The sequence below is a fragment of the Poecilia latipinna genome, unplaced genomic scaffold, assembly GCF_001443285.1.
Source record: "Poecilia latipinna isolate Pla-1442-1.1 unplaced genomic scaffold, P_latipinna-1.0 Scaffold765, whole genome shotgun sequence".
Taxonomy (NCBI): Eukaryota; Metazoa; Chordata; class Actinopteri; order Cyprinodontiformes; family Poeciliidae; genus Poecilia; species Poecilia latipinna.
This window is the reverse complement of record NW_015113381.1, coordinates 107,289-125,319: the sequence shown is the minus strand read 5'-3', so window position 1 is coordinate 125,319 and position 18,031 is coordinate 107,289. Positions and strand designations below refer to the sequence as shown.

The 18,031-nt window shown below is 40.7% G+C and overlaps 1 protein-coding gene across 7 annotated transcripts; it reads right to left on the bottom strand.

The window, feature by feature from the left end:
• Positions 1-629: 629 nt before the first annotated feature.
• Positions 630-17,296, bottom strand: LOC106955761 (intermediate filament family orphan 1). Of its 7 annotated transcripts, none has more exons than XM_015046132.1 (9): positions 15,869-17,296; positions 9,788-9,848; positions 8,660-8,767; positions 6,745-6,885; positions 6,477-6,661; positions 6,248-6,374; positions 5,270-5,362; positions 4,793-4,923; positions 630-3,878 (listed from the first exon to the last, which is right to left on the bottom strand). In XM_015046132.1, the coding sequence occupies exons 1-9, from the start codon at positions 16,861-16,863 to the stop codon at positions 3,785-3,787; spliced, it is 1,935 nt and encodes a 644-aa protein (XP_014901618.1). In that variant the 5' UTR covers positions 16,864-17,296; the 3' UTR covers positions 630-3,784. The 7 variants fall into 7 exon arrangements, with proteins under 7 accessions (XP_014901618.1, XP_014901620.1, XP_014901621.1 ...); XM_015046134.1 differs by having other exon boundaries at positions 5,270-5,359; XM_015046135.1 differs by having other exon boundaries at positions 5,270-5,356.
• Positions 17,297-18,031: the final 735 nt, after the last annotated feature.

Below are 18,031 nucleotides of genomic sequence, written 5' to 3'. Positions count from 1 at the left end.
TTGGTTTTTCACTGGTTCATTTTCCTGAACTTGAGTTGTTTTTAAATTGACTTTACTTGGCCAACAGGTAGACTCATAAAGGAAGTTTAGTAATGGAAAATAACTCTCATTTGATTCTGAATTTCACAGGTGACAACAGACAAAAGACAGTCTAATCTAAAATGTCACCCGTTGGTAATTCTGTTTCATTTTCTACAACACTGTGCATCTGCGCCAGTAAAAGTCGTTTTAAAAACACCCACTGAAAAGACTCAAAAACAGACACACGGCACATGCATACAGTAGAGACTCACTCGGTTTCTGAAAGTAAAAGGAAATGGCTTTCTGGGCCTCACACGGCACATCATTTCACATCTTTCTCCTGGATTCAAACGGCATAAAAAAAAAAAAAAACACTCGAAGCAGCTGACCCAAACAGCCCCACATGCAAACGCTGAAAGCTGCCGTCTCTCGTCATCGAAACAAAGTACCGGAGTGAGAATCCCGACATTTCACCTGGTTTAATGAAAGAAACCAGAAGGAGTTTATGATAGTACTGTACAGCAGTGATGTGGGGTTTTTCTTCCCCTGACAGTGATGATAGCCAGCGATGCTTTCCTGTATCATTTGGTGTTCAAATGTGCCAAAAAAAAAACATAAATGAAACATGAGGTATGTGTTATAAGTTCACCTGAAATATGTAAAGGAAGTGGAAACAAGTCTATTTCCAGTGTCGTCTGTTTTACAAGAAGCAGCGCTGATTGCTTCATAAGATTCTTATAGTTTTGCTCCTTTCTATGTGCAAACGCTTCTAGGCTCAAAAATAGGTTTATGTACATCAAGCACCTTTGTGACATAGCTTCCACAGATATAACCAGTTATGTTTTTCTCAGCTATTTCCTAATGAGTCATAATCTTAAATAAACTTTTATTTTGGCACTCGGTGAGTAATGTACATGAATTTATGACCATTTTGGTTCCTCTGCTGTCTTTACGACGTTCTGCTCCACCATGCAGCTTTGCTTAAGCAACCTGCTCACTCTAAGCTATAAGAGGCTGCAATAACACTCATTATCAAACAGCTCAAAGTGTCTGGGATCCTTAGCGTACAGTTTTGAGCTCCAACTCCAGGCAAGCGTCAGGAGTAATGTTGCTGTAACGTATGCAGACTTCATGGCTAAACTGAAAGTTTTTCATTTTTTCTCTCTCAGCGATTAAAGTGGCTCGATATTTGTGTTTAGTACTTCTGTTCACCCCCATAAAAGTTGGATAAAGGCTTGACTGGGGATGCTTGCTGTTGATTTCCACTTGCTTTGCTGCTGAAGCTGCTTATTATGTTGGAGTTTTCCTTCCAGAGATTAACTTAAAGCCCTGCTATGATTACGTAGATGGGGCTCTGAATAGATATTATTTGCTGTCAGTGGATTAGCTGCGGTTTTCTAAACAACCTAAGTCTGGAGAAATAGAGGTCAGTTTTCCATGGCGAGTCAAGCAAACTGTTTGACTTTAAGTCAGGTTTTGTAGAGCGCTTTTGAGTGTTTAATATCTTACCTGTAGTGGTTAATTGAGCTACTTGTGTTACATTAAACAGTGATTAGTTTTCACCAATGAGTTCAGCTAACGAGTAGTTAGAAAAAGATCAGAACAACTTCAACCTTAAGCTGACAGTTTCAATTGTTTAAAGCGAAATTCTGTGGTGATGCAATTAGCCGTCAGTATCTTACATGCAGCTTTCTGGGCCGTCAAATTCTGTAAATAATACAAAAAGATGGTGGATATTTGTCCACCGTTGTGGAAAGCTAGCAGTGAATCATCGCATTAAGGATCAAATTTGAGTTTTGTTGCCTTAAAAAGACTCCAAGTTTAAAAATGGAGGTGGATTATTTAGAGTGGGGCTCTGAGGAGACACTGTGAGTAGTCAGTAGCCTGCAGGTGAGTCAAGCTAACAGCTAATCAGAGCAGAACCAAGTCCAAGGAGGAGCTGTTTCATGTTTGTTTACTCTCCTGCTCACCAAACTTTTTAAGTTTGCATCCTTAAGAGAAATTCATGATGTAATACTTATTGCATTCATGTTTTTTTTTTTTCTTGTTAATCTCTTATTTGCAATGAATAAATCTACATTACTCGAGTTTGGAGAAACAAAGATTAGCCCTGATCGCAGAGCTCACAGCCAGGCACAAAGCAGATTTCTGCCGCATTAAAACAACTCTGAATGTAAAGGGACTGCTGGACTTGTTTGGGACAGGACTTTGAGCAATAAATATCTGGTTTATAATTAATACGTTTCAATTATCTCAGTTTGAAGAAGTAAAGATAGTTTCACACCAAACAGTCAAGCTAACAGATGGTTTCAAAGTAGATTCCTGCCACCTTAACCAATCCAAACCTCAAAGGAACCAGTTAGATTGCTTAGAGAGGGTTATCTTAGCAACCGTTTTTAAGCCAACATTGGGAAAACTCTGAATGACCTCTGACCTCAGAGAAGCAAAGATTAGTTCTGACTGAAGAGTAAAGCTAACTGCTACTTTTAAAGCAGGGCCAGGTTGAAAGCAGGATTTTGAAACATTAGAAAAGCGTCAGCGTGACTTTCTGGTCAGAATTTCTTTCAGTTTTTCTAAACTGAAAGCTTTTATTTGCTTATAACACTTTTAAAAAAGCATTTCTGATACATAGTGTTTACATGGAACAAAGCAATCCTTTGTTTCTGCTTATTTGACATACTCTGTAGTCCATAAACTGGCTCTTAAAGGAAATCCTCTTGAGAATTTCATCATCCAGTGTTTAGTGCATATCCATGATTCTTTTAAAACAACGTGGGACGTGTTCAGTGATCATGTCGCTGCCCTGCTGCTGTACCACTCGGTAGTAACGCTTGCTCTGAAAGCAGAGTGTGATGCCGACTCCAACGTTATTAACATGCAACTAAGAGCGACGTTGCCAGTTAATTCTTTGCAGCTGTCTTGCTGAAAGGAGCCACTTTTAGCCGGGGCGGTGGGTCGGAAGATGACATGATTCACAGCCTATAAATAATGAGTGGACAAATACGTCCAAATATATCTATGACTTTTTTCAGAGTGACTGCACACTAAACTGTCCAGATGGACGAGATATGTACTGAATATGTACTACATGTACTTTTGTATGATGTTCAGCACAAACTCAAACTCTGTTTTGGTACTTTTATACGTTTATCTATTTCTTTGATTTGACAAAATTACCTTGTGAGATTCAATTCATCAGGATGTCTGGAAGGCACATAAATTGTGCATCAGGGGATCTAATTAGATTTCAAACACAAACATTGATTAGAAACTACCTGACGGTGAAAAACAACTCGTTATCTTTCCCTTATCCCCAGCTGAACATTTATGGGCAAAAAGACTGTAACTACATGAGGAGTTAACATTACAGACTTTATAGAAACTTGAGGATAAGACTTCTAAATATTGCTCATATATCGTCACTGTTGAAGTGTGTGATTATTTGAAGATTTAAATAAGTTAGTTTATAGTTTTTGTTACCTCCCTGCATCACGATAATTAACAGCAGCTTGTTTTTCTAACAATCAGTTCGGGATCTTAACTTTCTTAAAGTCTGAAATCAATCAGTCTGAATTTTAGGTTTCCCTCAGACTGATCTGTATGGGCAACACATCGCCAATTAATTACAGAATATCTCCAATGAATTTCCTCAAATGTAAACACGGTGTCGCCGTAGTTTCGCGTGTATGCGGTGTGGTACTGTCGCTGTTTGTAGCAGAGGTCACATGAACGCAGCGTCCTTCAACGGCCGAGTGACGAAGTGTCAAGATCTCCCATTGCTCGACGAAGAGGGCGGGGAGGATGAAGACCTGTCGGTGTCTCTCTGGTCGCTCTCCTCTGACGGCACGACGGGATTACTGCATGCAGAAAACACGGAAAGAGAAACAAGCTGCAGAAAGTAAGAGAGATTCTTGAGCTAATAGGTTTCATAAAATGAAAAGAAAATGTTCAGCTTGATGAGAGACACTGACACAGAAATTGTAAAGTTGGTTTAGGAAAATAAATCACAAAGTTTATTTATTTCAGTCCTATACGTTTCATCTTATATGAAATATATAGGATGTGTTACAGGGTATTAGTTCAGTTTTTATTCATGACTACGATTAATCGCTAATGATAATAATGATAACCAGTTTATCATATAATTAGAATATTAGACCAAAGTGATCCTTTCAGCTGCATTTTGTTAACTAGAGGCAAGACAATCATGATTCCCAACTTGATCTAATACATGACAATGAGGCGTTAGACACTTTTAAGGCCTATAGGAGTCCAGATCTGCACCTGCCTGATCTTTGAAAACTGCATTTCTTCAAAAAATATTTCTAAACAGACGATTAACAGACTCAGACTCTCAGAGTTTTGACTTCTTTTGTCTACCTGCACCACAGTTTTACTTTAAAACCTTAATAGCCAACATAAACATCCTAAAATGATGCAAATGTGTATAAAAATTAGTGTTGTTAATCAATTAAAAAATTTAAGCAGATTAACCATGCTCTAGAGATGTGATTAATCACGAGTTTCAAAATCATGCATGTAACCATGCTTATAAATATGAACATATGCATATAAAAATGTCTTGCTTTCCAGGTTTTCAAATTTACGAAGGTTTCAAACTATAAATTGGTTTATACATTTATAAAGTCAGGATTGACAAACATTATAACGGCTTAAAGCTTAACAAATGTCGTAAATAGGGAACCTGAAAAGTTCTAAAAATATAAAAATGCTAGTGTGACGTGAGAGCGATGTGAGTGTGTGTTTGTACCTGTCTCCACTCTGAGTGATGAGCCTCCTGCAGGTCTCCATCTGAACGTCCAGCCCTCTCTTCATCGAGCACATCTCCATGTACTCATGCAGGTGTCGGTTCATGTCGCTCTTGGCCGTGGCCAGTTCCAGCTGGAAACACATCCCAAAGACTCAAATCCATAAAATCACAGACAGGGATGTTTAATCCGACTTTACAAAGTGGTTCACGGGTAAAAGATTAGAAAATACAGGATTCAAAACCCAGCGTTATTAGCCAAATTAAAAATCGGAAAAAAACGTTTCGTCGGTCTCCGTTTTAAGATTTTACACCGCAACTTCCAAATGTGCATGCAACACATCCATAAACATATGGAAAGCTGTGTTAGATCACTGTTCAGATGAGGTGAGAATGTAAGTAAACAAAAGGAAAAGAAATGAAAGAACAAAGGTAACACACATGGGCAGGAATCTTATTTAAGTTTAAAAAATGTCTGACCTCAATCTGGTCAATTGTCTCTTGGTATTCCTTCTCGCGGGACTTGAACAGACACTCTGTGTCATTAATCACCTTTTCCAGACAGTCCTCCTCCCACAGACAAACACAGAGACCGACAGTTTGAGAACAGGAAAATAAATATGTAGAGATGATAAAATGTAGTAAGCATAAAATGAGCCTGTGGTTGAATAATCCGACACAGGAGAGACAACAGTCCAACCATAGCTCCCATGGTTGTTTTATGCTCAGATTTCACTGACTAGAGCAGCTGTTCGTTTCAAACAGACTATTCAATAATGAAGCAGCTGCTGAATGAAATCAAACACCTACATGCATTTTTTTGTTTTTTTGGGGAACAAACGAACAGGAAAGGTTGTAAACATCTCGGTACTGAAACTGTCCTGGTGTTAGAAGAGACATCAAACGACATCAGGAGCTTAAAAAACATGAAAAACTTCAACATGCGAAGCTTTTTTAAGTCCTGATGTCACAGAGACAATCTGGCAAGAGCAGAAAAGCACTGATGATTTTCATAATACTAAACAAAAACAAATTAATCTCCTCAGGGTTAGCTCAGCTTAAAACTGTTTATTTAATGAAACTGCATAAAAAAGTAAAACTGTTTGAATATTATAATGTGGAGAAATTTATACCGAACTGTGCAGATAGATTTTAAGCGCGCCAGACACAAACTGACCCCTGTATCATTTGTTCTATGTTATTTTCCTAAACAGACTTTCTTGTCATATTTGAAAACAATCTTGATTTGTACAGATATGAAAACTTTCTGAAGGCCCATCAAAGTTTTTATTTGCACTTTGGCAGCTTTTCAGTCTTTTTCAGCCCTGTCTTCATCACTGAAGAGTGTTGTTATTGTGATTGTGCTTTGAAATTGGACATTTTTCACCAAGACATCATATATTCGGGCTGTCGCTGCAGGATTGTTTTCTAAACGTAACTCGCATTGGTACAGCTTACCTCTCCTGGGGGATGGGTCGGATCTGGAGGCAGAGTGCATCCTGGGAAATCCTCCCAAAGAAGCAGAGTCTCCTCAGTCTCCTCCCAGGCCAGACTGTCGCAGTCGTCCTCAAACTCACATTCACGTCTGTGACGACAACACAAACACACACGTGCATTTAGTGGTTAATAAAACCAGACTGGACTATTATCAGATAATTGTCTTTGTGGTTAAAAGCAGACCACTAACAGCTGAGTCAGCATCCTCTGCATCTCCTCGTTGATCTGATTGGCTGAAGACCCAAAGTGCTCCTCTTCTTTAACCACGCCCACTTCGCCTTCAGAGCTGCTGACGGGTTCGTCACATTCGCTCCCGTTAAAGGACAGGGGCGTCGGCTTGCGCCGGATACTCAGAGATGATTGGTTGTTTGGAACCTGCAGTGACATTAACAAGATTATGTTCAGGAGATCAAACTCAGTCGACGTTTGCTAAGTGAAAGCAAACGGGCCCCGAGTACCTGGTACATTTGGATCACGTCTTCACAGTTCCTCTGCTGCGCGACGTCACACAGCCGAGCAGTGATGTCGATTCGTCTGCAGATGTCCATGTCCACTTTCATGGCTTTCTCCTGGATTTTGGTGTCCAACTCAGACAAATTCTGCAGAGGACAGAATCAGGTTCCAAAATCAAGGGGGGGAGAAAAAAAGACACAGCAGGAGAGCCAACTAAAACATCTTCCACTGGATTATTGCTGAAGTGTTAGCACAGCACCTTGAAAATGTATTCAAACACAGCTGATTTTTAAATTTTTTTTCCACACATTTTGTCACTTTATAACTAAAAACTTCAATATATATTTTGGACTCTTCAGTGATAAAACAACAAGAAGTGCATAACTGTGAAGTGGAAGTTAAATCACACATGGTTTCCAACAATTTCTAGAAATCTGGTCTGAAAAGTGTGGCGTGCATTTATATTTAAATTAAATTACTCCAATTATGGCTGAATAATATGGCTGAAAAACATGTCAGAATATCAGGGTTTCATATCAGTTGATATTTATTGATCACTTGATATTTTTTGATTAGTTTTTTTTTTGTTTGTTTGTTTTAAATTTCTGAAAAACTGCCCAACTGCTGCTTCACCAGAAAACGCTGTTTCACTCATTTCCTCCTTTCACTCCTCAACTTTGTACTTTTATTTTTGAGCAGTTATGAGGCGCGACAGCAAAACTTTAATCTGCTGCTGCGCGTGCTACTCAACAGGTTGTTGCTAGGTAACCACGTTGTCACTAGGTAACCACGTTACCCAACAAGTTGTTGCTAGGTAACCAAAGAGTGAGTGAGTCAGTTGATGCCTCTAACCCTGCTTGAGTGGTTGTGAGAGGCTGAGTGGCTATAAAGTCTCCCTCTGCCTCTGTGCAGTTCTGAATCGGAGTTCAGAGAAATTATTGAACAATCTACCAGACGTATTGATACTGATCACGTATCTTTCACGATATACAGCTCTGAAAAACATGAAGAGCCCACTGCACTGAACCCCATTGAAAACCTCCTGGTTATTCTATCAAATATAGATTTCTGAGCTCTTCCTGAGTTGGAACATTAATATTGTTTCTTTGATTTATTTGAGGTCTGAAATCACTGCATGTTTTTTCTTACTTTGATCATTCCTCATTTGCTGCAAATAAATACTAAATTTTTTATTTGAATTTCAGAGACATGTCAGTTGCTCATATGATAAAACAACAATGTTCATTTTACTCAAACATTCACTTATATAGAGTAAAATCAGAGAAAGTGATCATGTTAAGTGGTCTCTTAATTTGTTTTTCCAGATCTCTATTTTGTTACTGTTTATCTGTCCAGCCCTAACTCCAGTTCTACTTTATAAAATCCATTGCATCTTTTAAAGTTAGTATATAATTATATTAATTTAACATCAGTGTCAAAGCAGCTCTTTTCTGAAGGTCTCGGATGGTTTGTTAGAAAACATTAGGGAACAAACAGGATCACGAAGAATAAGAAATCCAAAGAAAGTCCAGGTTTGATTCAGAATCGGTGGCGAGATTTAAACATTGTTGTTCACAGAGTGACACTGGTTGTATTTTCAACCAGTTTTTAAAACAATCTTTTCATGTATTCCACCTTTTTGTTGATCTACCACATGAAATGCATTCACGTTTGTGCTGCAAACACACAAACAATGAAAGAGGTAAAAATACGTTTACAAGGCTAAAAACTTGGAACGATTAGCGATCATTCACAAAGTTTATTTCATCGTTAAGAATCTTACCGGAGACCACTAAAGATAATGAATAATAAATTTGCACATTTTCTTTAGGAGAAGCCGCAGTCTGTCAAATGAGAAAGCGTTGATTGGCGCTACAAGGAAAGTGATGGTCATGTTGTGACTGCGTTCACTCCGCTCACATTGCTCATGAGGCCTTTGAAGAGAACCAGCTCCGCCTTCAGCTGCTGCACCCTGAGAGCCAGCTCGTCCTGACAGCCTTCACTCTCCTGCAGGTCCTGCTCACAGAACAGTAACCAGAAAACAAGAGTCATGAAAACACCCGCAGAGACGTCCGGCTGTAAAACACGACACTTAAAAGCAGTTTCTCTTCTTCTGCAGAGCGTTCAGTGACACTCCAGATGCAGATTGGGTTTTGGGGAAGTCTAGACGAGTTTTTCCTCTAACTTGTTTAGGTGCGCAGCGACGATGGTCAGGCTCTTATCTTTCTGGAGTTGTGTTTTTTTGCCGTTTGTGGTCGATCTGGCTATGTAAAGCTGCCATCTAAACGGGGTCAAGGTAAAGATTCCTGGCAGTGCTGCATGTAGGTATAAAAAAGCCTGCACACACAGGAAACCAAAGACATAATGTGCGTAGATCGAAGCACAACTGGAGGAAGTACAAATAAGGCAGTCTAACACACGGAGAGGTAAGTATCTAATTTAGTGGAGGGACTTCCTCTGTGAAAATGCCTTCTTTTGAAAAAGATGTTAACTGATTTGAAAATGAATAATTAGCAGAGATCAGTGGCTGCAGCATGCATCAGTAAGTACTACTAGGGAAATTATGAGTGGCTGAGAAAGGGGTGACGGTTCTTGCTCATCACGTTCATCCTGCAGCTGTGTACAACCATTTTAACCTATAAATCAATTGAAATTAATTATATTACAGCAAAACAGAAAACTGGCATTTCAAAGTGAAGATTGGTGCCAACACGACTTTTACCAGGATTTGAGATTATTTATATACTGGTTAAAAAAAATAAAGGGAACATTTCACTTTAATTTTGTGTGTGGCTCCAAATCCAGGCCTCCATTGGTTAATAAATTTGATTTCCATTGATGATTTTTGTGTGATTTTGTTGTCAGCACATTCAACTTTGTACAGAACAAAGTATTCAATGAGAATATTTCATTCATTTAGATATAGGATGCGTTATTTGAGTGTTCCCTTTATTTTTTGAGCAGTGTATCTATATATATATATATATATATATATATATATATATATATATATAGATACATACAGGCACTTTTGCCAGACAGTGTTACCTCTTGAAGATCTGCAATCTTCTGCTGCAGGTCCATCCTCATTGTGTATTCTTCCTCCCATCTAAAGACACACATGCCAGGGTGAGTAGCAGTTTCAGCCAGTCTGTACTCCTGCATCTTACTCCAGACAAATATAAAGTGCATGTCATTGCGCCATCTTTGACGTAAACTATCAATCCTCAAATATTCCATGAGGTTGCTCAGCATCCATTCAACATTTTGTCGATGAGAAACAATACAGCACATGCCATAGCAGATATAATGCAACAGAGGGAACATTTCCTAAACCTGCACAGCTGGAGGCCTCTGAACCAGCTGACGGAAAACTGCCCTCACCTAAAGCGATCCAACGTTTTTTTGTTTGTTTTAAATTTCTGAAAAACTGCCCAACTGCTGCTTCACCAGAAAATCCTGTTTCACTCATTTCCTCCTTTCACTCCTCAACTTTGTACTTTTATTTTTGAGGCGCGACAGCAAAACTTTAATCTGCTGCTGCGCTAAAAAAGGATCTCTACCATTTGTTAGTCACAAATAAATATCAAAGGTAGGAAGAATCTGTTTTTAAAGAGATGGTTTTTCAAGTCAAACATACATTTTTTAAATAAATTATGTGATGATAATTAGATTTAAAATGAGTTTTAGCTTCAATGCACATAGTTTCAGGTCATAACAAGCTTACAATAAGTCTTAATAAACATCTCTTCTCTGCAAGATGAGCAGAGAGATATCAAATGTTTAACAACTGAGCTTGCAGAAGATTTGCTTATGACTCCATATGTAATTACTGATGGAGTGACAGAAAAATTGATGCAAGTGGTCAAACGGCACCATGTCAAGAACAGTCATTCTGTCAAATTTGGAAAAGCAGCGACAACGCCTTGTAAACATCAACTTCAGTGCGTTTGCTCAGACAATTATTTCATAAAACAACACAAAGATGAGGTGTTTACAACATTTTTTTGCAAATAAAAACCTGAAGAGTGTGGCAACCATTTTATTCAGCAGCCCTAAATAAATTACAGTGCTTCTACTTAACTTGATAAGTCTAAATCCAGATGTTCTGGTTTATTAGAGAACATTAGAGATCAAAGAGCATCACGAAGATCAAGGAACACAGATGTTTATAAGTTCAAAAGGAGGGTCGGGTTAGAAAACAACACCCCAGGTTTTGAAGAGACATGGTGGTCAGACCAAGAATGACCACCAACAAGATTATTCAGGAAAGCAGCCAAAAGGCCCACAGAGGCTCTGCAGGAGCTGCAAAGGTTTTCAATAGAACACCAAGCCTGGAATCCACAAATCAGCCTTTTTCATTAGAATGGCATCTTAAGAGTATATCCATGTAGGAGACACGGCAAATATGCTGCAGCTGGAGGAAACTACAGCTGAAAATGTTGCCGTCTGGTGGAAAACCTGCACATTTAGTCAAAGTCAAGACCTGAATCCAATAGAGGATCTGGGGCAAGACATGAAAACTAGAGTTAGGAGATCCTCTCTGTCCCGTCTGACTGAGTCTGAGCCAATTCAGAATACACAATGGGTAAAAACATTAGTCTGCAAATGTGCTCAGAAGGCTTGCAGCTGTAATTGCAGCAAAAGTTGGTACTACAAACGTTTTGACTCAGGAGAACCGAATACAAATCAAAACTTTTAAGATTTGCATTTGTGAAGAAATGAAAACAAAGGTTTCAGTGCAGAGCTGTTGCCTTGAAGGACCCGGGTTTGAATCAGACGACAGGCGGATGGAAAAAAAGTGGAAACAGTTAACCTTTTTTTCTGTATTTTAAAAGTAATATGAAAAGAATTTGTAAAAGTTGACGAGCTACTTTTGATTTTGAAAGGCACTTATTAGACTTGCATGCTATAATTGACTCAAAGCGACTCCTTTGTCCCTTAGGTGTAAAGGAAAGGCAAAAATTACTGAGAAGGAAAAACTTTTACTGTCAGAAGGTTTTTCCTACATGTGTTCTAGGGTCTGAAAGACATCACTTGGTTTGTGGGGAACAAATGAAAGAAAACTTTGAAGAAATAAAGTCAGAAATATAAATGTATGATTTTTTTTATTTTTAGTTTTATCTGCTTTCAATTTTTGACTCATGGTTTTAAAACACCATCCTAAGACCTCTTCATAAGGACCAATTTATTTTGACATTGGAGTGATATAATTTCAAGATAAAATACAAAGATTTCTAAAAAGAAAGGAACTCTAACAACTCTAACTTTGCTTTCATGCTGCATGAAAAGCAAACACCTGAAACGTTTGCGGGGAAACGTGTGAGAAGTAAACTAAGCACTTTGCTGACTTCCTGACAGATGATTCGCATGCAGCTGCTCACATGATTGACTCACAAATCTTAACTTTAATACACTGAAAAGCCGCGAGACGAAAATGTGGTCTTATACCATCCACTCATGAGGGGAAAATCCACGCTCTGCATTCTGCTAAAAACTCTTGCAGAACGCTGCAAAACGCCAAACCCATCAGGGAATACTAAATCTGAAAGGATCTGAGTCATGAAGGAGAGGGGGCTCCAGGCGTTGAAGGGGGGGACGCTTGCTCGATGGGCGAGGTGCACATAGTCGAGGAGTGCTGAGGCCCCCTCCTTTTAGCTGCTACAGCTTTGCAGAGCATGCTGCATTGCAGATACAGTGTGTGTGTAGGGGGGGAGGTGGGGTACTGCGCAATGGAAGAAAGTGTGAGCAAAGGAGAGGAAGTGGGATGTCTGCTTCTGGTTTGCTCATGTAAAGGTAAGAAGAGACAGAGAGTGCGGTTACAAAAGAGGAGGGAGGTGAGGGGCACCGACTGACATGAAAAACAACAAGACACGGATGACAGAGGCTTGGATCAGTGCAACCTCGCTTCTATTTGGAAATGACGAATAACGTCACAATTGGAGAAATTTAAAGGCTCTCATCAGATGCACAGACACCGATTCATTTATTGTCTCAGCTGGACACGTGTTAATTCGGTCTCTATAGTCTCGATTTGCAAAGAAAGCAGGAGTCGGAGCAGCGTCGCATTCCTGAGCGGCTGCAGTCGTCTCTCCGCCTCGTCCACAAAGAGCCACTATAACGCGGCTGGGATGGTCTCTGAAGAATGAGGCGCTGATCGCTGGGACACAATGCGAGGGCATGCGGTGACGAGTGCGCAGGAACACGAGGCCTGCTGAAGGTCACTCAGAGAAGACAATAACTAACTGTGTCCCACACTGAAAACGAGGATTTAAAGGTGTATTACCTCCAGAAAAAGGGGGTTGATGCTGTGTCTTTTTCATTCACAAACTATAAAGGGATACTTCAGTGAGGTCCTGTTAGAAGGTGAGAAGCAGAAAGTAGATGACTCTCTTCCCATCTTCATTCAGCTTAGCTATGCTTTTAGGCTAAAGCTACAGGCTGCTCAGACCTTTAGCCCCTTAAAGTTAAGCTATTTTACTGTCCATTAAATTGATTTTAATTAAATTAACATTTCTCTTCAGCACCCAAAATATCCAAAACAAACAAAACCCAAAATGCACAAGGGACACAGCCAAAATTTTCATCCCATTTACACTGGATGATTTATAACAGAGAAGTGATTATTTACAGGGGATATGGGTGCATCACCATTAACTTTCTTGTGTGAAACACGTACAGTGAAGTGTTTCCAGTTGTATTAAAAAAGCAAATCCATCTATTGTTTATCGTCCAAAATCGGAGGTACCAGGTCCAGACGGGGAAACTGGAGGATTCCAAGGCATTCCTAAGCCAGAAGGGATATACAAGAGTTTTCCCCAGAAACCAACCTGGATCCAGTGATTAACTGCTTCTAGCAACTTCTTAGCATCAGTTCTTGGTGTCTCCACCAAGATGAACTCTGGGCCCCTTGCAAAAACCTGCAAAACTACAGAGATATAACTATAATAAAATGTCGAATTGGCATCATTACTCAGTTTAAGTAGGCCAATACTCTGCTTTCAGTGGCTCTCAGAGCTGATTATTTTCCACCAAGTCTATAAAAAACCTTTGACTCAGTTTTTGAAAACTTCTGGGTTTTTAATGGTGTTGTTAAACCTAAAGCCTTCACAAACACCACTGGATGTCTAAAACAGTGGTGTCACATTAAGGAGACATTATTAAAGCATTTGTTTGCCGAGATACAGGGATGAGCGATATTAGCGTGTTTAGATTGCCTCCATGCACTGTGATCCTTCATAAACACACAGAACAAAACAGGGAAAAGGTCAAACAACAACTGGATGAGACATATTTTATGACGAGGCTCTGAATCGGATCCTGCAGGTGCAACAGCAAACCAGTCCTCTGACTTGGAGGGAGAAGTCGATACTTTATGGTCTCAGACTGGCTGCTTCACACCTAACGGTGAACCAGTGCACAATAAAGTTCGTCGGCTGCACCTGGAGATCCATAATTACCATAAACACGACTAGCATGTAAACACAATAACAATTAAAGTGGCTTAAAAAGCTAATATGTGATAGTTATTTAGGTTAAATCTGTTTTATTGCTTCCTTTACTATCAGTTACCCCAACCAGAAATGTTTTGCATACTCAATCTTCAGAAGGTGTTTGACGCAGAATGCTAATTGGTGACGCACTGCCTCCTACATTCATTTCCTGTGTAATTAATTATTGGCCTCTGTCCAACATTAAGTGCAACAGTTTATGGGTCAAAAAAAATAGAGCTTGCAGAAATATTTTTTATTAAAAGTTGTTTTAAGACATTAGAAGTCTGATTTGGCCTTGGCTCCTCCCGGATTAGCCGTTAACTTCACCTGAAGGGTAGGCGCTTTCATATCGTCTATCATTTATCGTGATACATTTCTAGCAATGACAAGAATTTTGGTTTGTAGTTGTCACGACAAATTCTAAGTAATGGCGCTTGTACCCCGCCAAAACTGTCCGTATTGATTGAGATTGTTCGTATCAATAATCTTAAAAATATGGTTAAATGCGGTTACTGTGAGCAGCTTAGTGATGCAAGTCACACGTCTTTATCTGACTGGTGTTTTAAAGAAGCACATTACAGCTGTATCCGTTTGTGGGGATTTGATAGCTGTGTCATGCAGTCAGAGCCACACAGTTAACTAAAAAGAAGTAATAAAAAGTTCTTATTGCCACTTTTACTGTTGCAAAATATTGTGATAAAACTTTATCGCCCATGGCTGCTTCTCCTTTAGTCTCTGACACCAACAGTTCTGCATAATGTAGCTGCAAACTCAACACCACTCTGAAACGCCACAGTTTAAAACTCCTTTCAGCATCTCTGCAAATGGTATGCAGTTCAACTTCTCAAAAAAAAAAGTCTGAATTGTTCGAGTCCACAGAACAACATCTGATAACAGATACTTCTCACTAATCTGAATTTATACTAAACCAAGATGCTTTAAGAGTTATATACCGCAGGTTAGATATTAACAACTTATACGGTTTCAGCAGAACCCCATATGACTAAATCCTGAGTTATCCTCTTAAAGGGAAAGTCACACTGAACGCATTGCAGCAGTAAGCTGTTGTTCTGAGAGGAACATTGCAGAGTGATGTCATCTCACAGCCGTGGCCTAAATCTGGCCCACATGATCATGATGATGATGGTGATGATGACATTTAGCTGATTAAATCATTAAAGCAACAGAGATGAGGAATTCTAACCAGCAATAAGCTAAAAGAACCAGAAGCGGCCTCTGTTGTGGCTCAATAACAAGAAACTTTGGCTGCATTTTAGGAAATGAGTGCCACCACCTGGCCTTTCTGCAGTCCTAACAGTCAGTCACATTTATATTTAGCTCCTCACATGTGCATTTTTTTTTCCATGGCATTTGTGGCAGCAGCACCTGCCCCTGTGCTGAAAGCATGAGGTGAATGCAGACCAAGCTGGAGGTGCAGGATGGGCAGGTTTTGTGCTGACTCTGCAGATCAGCTGTCTCCTGCTGAAGAAAGCTGATCTGCAGCTGCTTAGCAGTCCTGCTCACCCATCCAATGAAAACCGGAAAAAAAAAAAAAAAAAAAAACACTCAAGAAATAATTCTGCAATGAGAGTGTTTGTAGTATAACAGTTAAATAAAAGTGTTTTAGTCCATTTACCTGCGTTTGTACTCGTCTCTCTCTCGCTTCACCTTGGCCAGGACGTTGTAGAGCGCTCGAATCTCAGGGGTGATGGTGTCAATCTGGACCCCGACTCCATCCGGGTGCATCCAGGACACCCCGGGGCTTGGCAGGCGCTCTGCCCCGGGGCCAAACTTACGAGTGTGGTTGTAAGACCAGATGGTCCCCGGGAGAAACCGTGGAGGAGGGTTGGTGGAGTAGCTTTGGGTTGTTTTATTTGACCCCGGAGAGTCCACACACGGTGAGGCCTGGCTGATGGTGATGGCTGGGTTACAGGTGCCACTAGTTTGGGTAGAGCTGGAGTTTTCAGAGCCTGCTGGTGGGTGGGTTGTTGCAAATGAAGGTGGGAACAGGCTCGTGGGCCTCCTCGCTGAATTGTTGGTGTTGTGGAAGGGAAGAGAGCCTGGCCTGAGCGGGATGGTCCCTACAAACCCCGTCTGCACCCCGGCCTCCTGGGTGTGCAGCTTGTTCTCACAGCATCCATTCTGACAGCCCTTGTTGGCATCCAGCGCCTGCTGCAGCTGCTTCTCCAGTATCTTATTCCTGCGCTCCAGTTCGTGCACTTTGGCCAGAAAGCATCGGAACCTCAGGTTGAGGGTCTTGAGTACGCTGATGTTAGAGCCCAGGTCGTTCCTGAGGGCCATGGCTGCAGGGGGGTGCGGCTGCTGCTGCTGCGGCTGCTGCTGCGGCGGCGGCGGGGCTGCGCGGTGCTGGTAGGGGCCGCTGTGGGTGTGGTGGAGGTAAGGGGAGGTCTGCGGATGTCCCGGCTGATCGGGCCCCGGGGCGGCCTGATCACCCAGGAGAAGAGACGCCGGGTCCGGTGCACCGAACGCGGCTTCGGGAAGGAGGACGGAGGGGGAGTCCGGGTGTCCGGGGGCCTGGCTCTGCTGGGGGTGCTGCTGGAGATGCGTGTTGGCCCCCAACAAAGGATTCATGCTATGGTACTTAAAACTAAAGCGCTGCAGATCTGGCATGAACTCGGGCGGAGAAATGTCTTGTTACAGCAGAATAATATTTCAAGATAAACTTCACTGAACAGCAGCGCGCAGCCCGCAGAAGCAGCGTAAAACCACCACTGTTTTACCTGATTATGTAAGCGTTTATAAATAAAAACCTGATCCCTAAAGCCCGGAGGTCTTAACGTCGGCTGTTGCTGCTGCTGCTGCTGCTGCTGGATCCCTGACTGTCCACAACAACAACAGCAAATATGGAACCGAAACCCAGCAGAGGTAGACTCCACCAAACACCAAAGAGATGAGCTGCAAAATAAACCGAATGAAGTGAAGCGGAAAAAACGCAGAGGATGAATGAACAACAAACAAATCCAGCTTCTCCGCGTTAATGGTGTTCAGGCTGGGAGATGTAACCGCAAGCAGGAGCAAGTGCTGCGGGATTGGAGGATCCTGCTACCGTAAATACACGAATAGAAGTCCACAAAGCTCAGCGGCGCTCAGTGTTTCTGCCCCTCACTCATTATGACCCGTTACAGCCACAAACTTCAACGTGATTTGATGTATTTGATACATGATTTTAGAAACCTTAAAAAAATAATTAAAAAAAAAGATTCTACTTTTGTATCCACTACGATCAGTTTCTTTCACATCACACCATAAATAATATTTTAAACGTATTCAGAGCTTTGAACGTCGCACAAAACTCTACTTTATCGATGGGAAATAGTTTGGCACAACTGAAAGAGAGGCAGGAAAAGTCATTACTGGAGACAAATTGGCAGCTCTGATCAGAAGAGTCCAAAGTTGAATGTTTTTGACAGACCTGCAAAGCACAATGTGTTTGTTTCCCAAAATAAACACACCGCCCTCACAGTGACACTTAGTGGCAATAGCATGCTGTGGAGAAATCAGGGAAATGCTCGAAGAAATTCTGTTGAAGGCCTATTCTCAATTCATTTTTATTTTGGTTACAGCTGATTCTAGCACAAACCATTTTCAACACAGCTGGCTGTCGTTCTCAACAGCTCCATTTCTTTATGGATCTTATTTTGCTTTTTTTTTTTTAAGACAGTTGCCACACCACCAATTGAGTCGATTTATTTTAAGGATCTTGTAACATTAATATTCGTTTGATATGCATGAAAAAATGTGAATGTATAAACCAAGTTTGCTTTGGACTCATGATGGG